Source organism: Serpula lacrymans, assembly GCF_000218685.1.
Source record: "Serpula lacrymans var. lacrymans S7.9 unplaced genomic scaffold SERLAscaffold_5, whole genome shotgun sequence".
Lineage (NCBI taxonomy): Eukaryota > Fungi > Basidiomycota > Agaricomycetes > Boletales > Serpulaceae > Serpula > Serpula lacrymans.
This window is the reverse complement of record NW_006763294.1, coordinates 1,331,098-1,338,958: the sequence shown is the minus strand read 5'-3', so window position 1 is coordinate 1,338,958 and position 7,861 is coordinate 1,331,098. Positions and strand designations below refer to the sequence as shown.

Genomic DNA, 7,861 nt, shown 5'->3' with positions numbered 1-7,861 from the left:
TCCGCATTTCGGCATTTCGGCAAATTTTTGCGTCGCCACTGGCTACACATTGCATTGCGCCCTCACTTTTGTTGTTTCCCTTACTCCCCTTCCTTTGCCTAGCCCCACCATGGGCCCCTTCCTCTCATTTTTATTCTCACCTGACGGTCGTTTCTGGGTCCCCATTTTAGTTCACCTCCTCGTCACCTCCACCCTCCTCCTCCTCATCTTCTTTGCTCCCCCACCATTTCTAATGTCACCACTTCCTATCCACTTCCGTCGCCGATCCGTTGACTACCACGTGCCACTGCTAATATCAGCAAAGCCCCGGCGGCCGGTCCAAATAGGGCAACAGGTCCATCTTCATGATGTCGATCTGCCATCATATACTATCAAAACATCGGTCGCTCGTCTTGCCTGGTTGGAGCGTGGGTGGGTAATTTTTGAGCTGGAGAAGGTTCATCCCCTTGCGTCGCCCATGTTCATCGCTGTCCCATTCACTTGGGTACACTTATCATTTGTCCATCGTCTTCGCTACAGCTACACCTACCACACGCTGCCTGGGACTCACTTGTTCCAAATTGGAACTACTCCTCTCCCTCCCTCGTTTGATCAGGTGGTCCAACACAACCAGTCCATTGGTAAGGCCATGGAACTGTCAGATTTGGACTAGGTGGTGGACCGGTGGCTCCAGTTTCTTTTTTTCAGCAGAACATTCATTTACAGTGCGATTATTTTTGATTTTTGAATCATTTTTATGGACACATATTTTTTTAGAATGCCTGACTGACAATAAAGGAACTGTGTTGATACTGATAGTGTTTTGCTTTGCCCTTTTTTTACTGCATCTTCCCATGACATCATGATTTTCCTGCTCTCTTTTTGCTATTGGACTTTACTTTATGGCTGTACAAACCTGTGACATTACTCACAGCATTTATTGTTCTATCCCTTTCTTTTTTTTTTTTTTTGACAATCTTATCCTGTACTACCTACGCAGGATTCGTCAGCGTACATTCCTTCCTTCATATTCTTTCTCATTCTTTTTGCACAGCTATACTGTGCATAGCCTACTTCTCTTTTACTATATAAACCCCTGTATTTTACCTTGTAAAAAGAGAACAAGAAATCCAATCCAGACTTCTTCTCTACTCTCAAGTTCACTACTCTGCTACTTGTGATCCAGTGTGGTCACAACACTTCACACTTCTACCACTGTCAACTGCTGTCATTGTCACTTCCCACTTTTGAAGTCATTGTTATCCCTTTTGATTAGAGTCCTTCTGAGCACTACAGTTTGTGCGTCAGGAGCCTGCTATCACTGGGAACCTCGTCACCTCGTCATCCTTGTTGTTCTCAAACCTACCTTGTGCTACGATTAGCAAGGTAGTGCTCGTCTATACTCGTCACCAAGCCCCTATCCTTCTATAAATTCAACTATCCCTCCTCCTCAAAACCCACACTCATACACCTCTGGGTTTTACTTTGAAGGATCTTTATACGTACCACCCCACGAACAACCAGACCACTCCACTGTTCTAGGAGGCAAAGCCCATAAACAAGTTCCGTGGAATCTGGGAGGATTGTGTGTTAGTTTGTTTTGTGTGTGGTTTTCTAACTGCAGTTCTCATCATCGACAACGCGGAAAGTACTGAATGGAAAAGCAAAGGTGAGCATGACTGGATTGCCTAATAGAGGTGATGCTGATCAGCCACAAGTTCGAAAAAGGCAATATTAATTACTATTCCACGTGGCACTGTGCCTGTGTGGCGCAAAGGCGAGTCTTTTTGAATATTCGCTTCGTTATTGACACCTGTCCATGCTACCAATCAACTTTGGTGCATGACACCGGTCTACGTGCTGTCCCGGCAGCAGCCCTTTATAGGGTTTCACACGGCTAATATTGACCGTGGGTACTACCCTCATTCGTTTTGGGAGTTCCAGCTCCAGTGCGTTGGGTGTGACAACACCAACAAGACACAGTCTTGGGGCACTGGAGCACAATGAAAACAACACTCAAAAGAGGAGGAAGAGGTGGGAGTGGTTACCCATTGGGTAGGAACAAGTTAGTTGTTGGTAGACAACAGGAGGACTTGCTGAGTCCTTCCCCATGTATTGCTCCTGTATATATACTAAAATACATGAGGTACTGTACAGTTGTAAATAAAGTTTAAAGTCCGATGTTTAGCATGTGACCGGTCACATGCTGAGTCTAGACTCTGGTCAGGTTTTGTGTCACATGACTGGTCATTTGACTTGGAAAAATAAAAGTAAAAGTACAAAAAAGGTGAAGTGTAAGTAGGTACTGGTACGTCAATTATAACAGCATCCGGCATAGTTCTTTTGTGAATTTGCTAGCAAATTGTGGTCCCCTATCGGAGATAAGCGTTTCCGGAAATCCGTGGATAGACCATACAAAATCTTTAAATAGATCTGCCATACCAGCGGCGGTAATAGTTTTATTGGTAGATATAAATTTGGAGAAGCAATCTACTACCACCATTACTGAATCATACCCGTTTGACTCAGGCAAATCCGTCGTAAAATCAACCGATATATCTTGCCAGGGACTAGCTGGTATCAGATTTGGCATAAGTTTCCCAGCCGGCGGTTGATGTGAGTTTTTAGCCATGGCACATCTTAGACAGGATTTTACGTATTCCTGTACGTCTTTGACCATGCCAGGCCACATGTAGTTTCTGGAGATCAACTCCATCATTTGTTGCCACCCAGGGTGCCCAGCCACTGGAGTATCGTGATGTCTATCTATTGCCTTGATCCTTGCGGACTCAGGCACATAGATTTTGTCTTTGAAACGGAAGAGCCCATCTTCCCATAAGTAGTTCTCATTGCTGTCAAGGCACACCTTCTCTTCTGAGGAGATGTCTTTTTTGAAGACCTCCAAAAGATCGGAATCCTGCCCAATTCTAACATTGGCAACCCTTGATCAGTCTATCAGGGTAACACCTTTGTTGTCATCTTCGATGCCTTTGGCATGATCCTCTCTTCTGGATAAAGTGTCTGCTTTTCCCATTGAAGTTCCAGGCTTGTGAATTAATTTATAATTAAACCTAGACAGGTACACCGCGTAGCGAGCCTGTCTCCGGTTCAAGTCTTGGGCCATCATAAAATACTCCAGATTCTTATGATCAGTCCAGATTTCAAATATGTGCCTAGCACCTTCTAAGTAGTGCCGCCAGTGCTCTAAAGCTCGAATGATGGCCAGCATCTCCTTATCGTAAATTTGATAGTTGTGCTCTGTAGGCGACAAACTATGTGATAAATAGGCACAAGGCCTCCAAAGATTGTCAGGGCATTTAATTGATAAAACAGCCCCAGTAGCAAAATCAGAAGAGTTGGTTTCTAGCCAGAACTCTTTGTCTAATTCTGGAAATGCTAATATGGGCGCTGTTGTAAATGCCTGTTTAAGTTGATCAAAAGCTTCTTGTTCCTTGGCGCCCCAATGCCAAACAATGTCCTTTTTAGTGAGATCGTTCAACGGTCTCATTATTTTTGCAAAGTTTTTAACAAATCTTCGGTAGAAATTGCCCAAGCCAAGGAAGGCCCTAACTCCTTTGATGCGAGTAGGTTTGGGCCAGTCCAATAGCTTGAACTTTCTCAGGGTCCATCCTGATTCCGTTCTGGCCAATTATCATACCAAGGAAGTCTACTTCCTTCACTTTAAAATTACATTTCTCAGGTTTGACAAATAGGTCCCGTTCCTGTAAGCGTTGAAGGACTTTTTGCATGATCCTGTCATGCTCAGCCTCATCGTCCGACTTCGTAAATATTAATAAATTATCAATGTAAATGATGACACAGTTTTCCATATCCGCAAAAATCTTGTTCATCATGCTCTGGAAGGTTGCTGGTGAATTGGTCAACCCAAAGAACATGACAAGGGGCTCGAAGGATCCTTGGTGGCACGTGAACGTGGCCTTCCAAGCATCTTCTTCCTTGATGCGTACATTATTGTACCCCCATCTGAGATCCATCTTTGTCAATATTTTGGCGCCAGCCAACTTGTCTGCTAGCTGACTAATCAAAGGCAGCAGATATGCGTTTTTAACTGTGTACTCATTCAAATAACAATAGTCCATAATCATGCGCTTCTTTCCATCCTTCTTAAGAATGAAGAACACCAGGGACGTCATAGGGCTCTTGGAAGGTCTGATGTAACCCTTCCTAAGCTGTTTGTTTATGAAACTATAAACCTCGTCTCTTTCTGGAGCAGAGAGGGGAATCATGTGTCCCTTTCTAGGTTTGAATGTGTCCTTCAAATCTATAGCATGGTCCCAGGGCTTAGCCTCTGGGAAGCGCTCTGATTTATGTTTGGAAAAGACTTTCCAGAAGTCATGGTACTTGGGAGGCACCAGCCTCTTAATCTCTTCTTCGGGTTTTACCTTGTCATCATCATCATTGATCTTTTCTAAAGATCTGAGCTCATAAACGTGACCAGCGTTTATCTTTTCAAGACACTCATTTTGACGGACGCGACTTGATTTACCCAAGTTTTTACATTCCTGAGGGCAATGTGACAATGTGACAACCCCTGTCTGCCAGTCAATCTCAGGATTGTGTTTAAATAGCCAGGTCCAGCCTAAAGTTAAATTAATCTTCCCTACTTGGGTAGCTTTGGCAGTGACTCGTTCTCTGTGTCCTTGGTACTTGACAACAAAAGAACATTTGTGCGTGATACAGCCACCCGCGTTAAGCGTACCATCAATGTTATAGATGGGAATAGATACATCTAGTTTTACAAGGGGGAGTCCAACTTGCTCCGCCCAGACCTGATCTATGAAAATGCCATTTGCGCCTGAATCAAGCAGTGCGCTAGTTGGGCATACTATGCCTCGGGCAAGGTTTTCCACGCCAACATCTAAACAGATCTCCTTTTGGAATAAATATATGCGCATCAACACACGCCTTGGAATTTTGGGAAAGGGTGGCTCTGAAGAAGAAGTATCAAAAGAAACATGTTTTTCTATTTTATTTTTACCAGAATTAAGCACCCTATTGTTTGTCTCGCCGGGGCCATACTCCAGGGGAGACGCTGATACAGTAGTGGTATTATAAGTATTTCTAGCATCAACTCCTTCATCATCTTGACCCTCTGAATCAGCACTTAAAGCAGCTATATCGTCAGGTGGGTCCAAGACAAATCCACAGTCACAGCTTCGTATACAAGTACATACTTCAGATAACAAATTTACAAATTTATTTACAAATTGGGGAGCCATCCCCTTCTTTCCATTATTGCTCGTGCAACACCCCGGAGCAGGGGCCACTTTGTTGTGGTTTACTTCATTGTCTCATGGAGCGAAGGCACCCAAGTGACCTAAGCTCTGAACTCTTTTCCCTGAGCTTTCATTTCATTGACCTGTTGGTCATAGAAGAAAGCTCTGATTTCGTCGTATGAACGACCGGCCAGAGTCTGGAGCCAATCATCCAGTTTTTCTGTTTCTAATTGGCGCATCTGGCGCCCTTGGTAATTTTTTTGGTGAGCAGCCCGCGCTCCGTTTGTACAATCCCGGGCCATGTGTCCCTCCTGCCCACAGCTGAAGCAGGTGAATCTGCGCTTTTGTCCACCCTGGACCGCACCGATATCCATGGGAGCACCCCGTCCTGGTTGCAACCCATGAGAGTGATTATGTTTTTGGTTTGTTGACCCAGGGCTCCTCTGGGAATAGTTGTTTTTAGTGGTGGGCCCACCACCTTGATGCATTTTGTAGAGCTCTATGGCCCTACCTATTTTATGAACCTCCTCCGCTGCTTGGGAGAGGTTGTCACTTCTCATATCCTGCAGATAGAGTTGCTCTGCAATGTGGGGGTTCACATTGTGTTCCAACAGTTCTACTGCGTGTTCATTACCTAAGCCCCCTTGGATAGAGAGGGCCAGGAACTGGGTTACGAAATCATCTGTCCTCATATTTCCTTGTTTGAAGAAACGGATCTGCTGACGCGCCCAGTCACGCTCAGCTTGGGGTTTGAAGTATTTTTTGGTCTCGACTTTGAGATCATCCCAGGTAGGCCACACTCCAAGGGTGTAGCACTCCTGCATTCTAACTTGGGCATATCGACCCACCACGGGTCCTTTTAGTCGAGATAGTACCGCAGTGGCTACCTCAAAATCAGTCGTCAGCAAAAATGTCCCAGTTTGCCTTGATCCAAATCTGGAGCTTGATCCACCATTCGGCAAATTGTGATCTTTCTCCTTCAAAGGCGCCGGGGTCAGCGACAACTTTGACCTTCTTGTTAAACTTTTTCTCAACCAAGGGGGTTGCTGCAGGGGGGTGTGCCTGCATCTTGGCAAGTTGCGTAGTTAACGCCAAGATCTGTGCACGCATGTTGTGCAACAGAGTGTTGACGTCAGGTTGGTTTTGCAACAACATGTCGACTTGTTCTCTTTGTAAATGTAAAAAAAGGTAACTGGGGGTCCCCGCTTGCTATCTGTGGATCTACCTCTTCCCAGCTGAGTATCGAATCTCAATCTCCGACTACCCACACTATAGTATTTTGAAAATGTATATAAAAGGTAATTGTAATAAACCCTGGTCCGAACGGTTGTCAGGGGGTGGTCCACTTGTTAAGCTGTCAACCCTTCTCCAGACTGGCGGAGGCAAGTGCCCAGCCTGGTCAGAGGTATTTGAAGAAGAAGTTTTGTATTCTAAAACTAATCAACAGTGGTTCCACACCAACTGCTGAGCTAAGGTACTCCCCTTAACACTGGGGGCCATGTATCAAAAAAAATGTGATTTGTCCTTTCTCCCAGAGCACTATGGGGCCGTTGCGAAGAGCGCACCCTTCTGCTATATGGGATATCCCTAAACAATAACGCTATCCCCTTAACCCTGGGGTCCGGGTTTTCACAACGTGTGAGAGAGTAAAAAGAGTGAGTCCTAATGTAACAACCAAGAGTTTGTTACTCTGGTGCACAACTAGAACCAACTATAGAGATAAATGACGAGGGAGTGGTTACCCTTTAGGCTTCAACAAGTTAGTTGTGAGGATACCAACAGGAGGACTTGCTGAGGAGTCTCCTTGATCTATTGGGGTATATATACTACTGCAGGTTTTGTTTGTACATATGTACTGTACAGTTGATGAAGGCAGTGGCTGATGATGTCAGAGAGCGTAGCCCGTGTGGCCAGCTCCACTGCGTGAGAGACTTGTATCTAAAATAGAAGGAAAGGCAGTGCAGCGCGAGAAAGTGGAGTTTGAACAAAAGAGAAAGTGCCGCATGGCGCAGAGTGTGAAAACTACAGTAAAAGGTTAAAGAGGAGAATGAAAATTAAAGGTTCGAAAATATGTTATTGTAACAGAAAGCCTTGGGCATTGTATTTACTGGCCTGAAAAGTGTTCAGTTAGTGTTGAGCATTCAGTAAACTTTAATGTCGTAAACATGCCTCTGGTCAATGACAACGACTCCCCTTTTGGTCTTGAGGGGGAGAGTGAGGCTATGGAACCCATACAAGTGCTCAAAGGAAATGAGCTCATCAACATAGATATACCTGACATAGATGACGATGCACCCCATAATGTACCTGGCCCTGTCAATCCACCTAATCCCCATCCTGTACAACCACCTCCGGTTCTTCCACCAACAGCCTCTTGTTGCATTATACGCTATCATACACCAAAGTTGATTGGTAGCATGGACAGGTGTCAATAACGAAGCGAATATTCAAAAAGACTTGCCTTTGCGCCACACAGACACAGTGCCACGTGGAATAGTAATTAATATTGCCTTTTTCGAACTTGTGGCTGATCAGCACCACCTCTATTAGGCAATCCAGTCACGCTCACCTTTGCTTTTCCATTCAGTACTTTCCGCGTTGTCGATGATGAGAACTGCAGTTAGAAAACCACACACAAAACAAAC

The 7,861-nt window shown here is 44.8% G+C and overlaps 1 protein-coding gene across 1 annotated transcript; it reads right to left on the bottom strand.

The window, feature by feature from the left end:
• Positions 1–5,317: 5,317 nt before the first annotated feature.
• SERLADRAFT_436314 (uncharacterized protein) lies at positions 5,318–6,371 on the bottom strand (the record flags this gene model as incomplete). The annotated part of the gene is made up of 2 exons (XM_007316608.1): positions 5,318–6,193; positions 6,252–6,371. The coding sequence occupies 2 exons, from the start codon at positions 6,369–6,371 to the stop codon at positions 5,318–5,320; spliced, it is 996 nt and encodes a 331-aa protein (XP_007316670.1).
• Between the last annotated feature and the right edge of the window lie 1,490 nt (positions 6,372–7,861).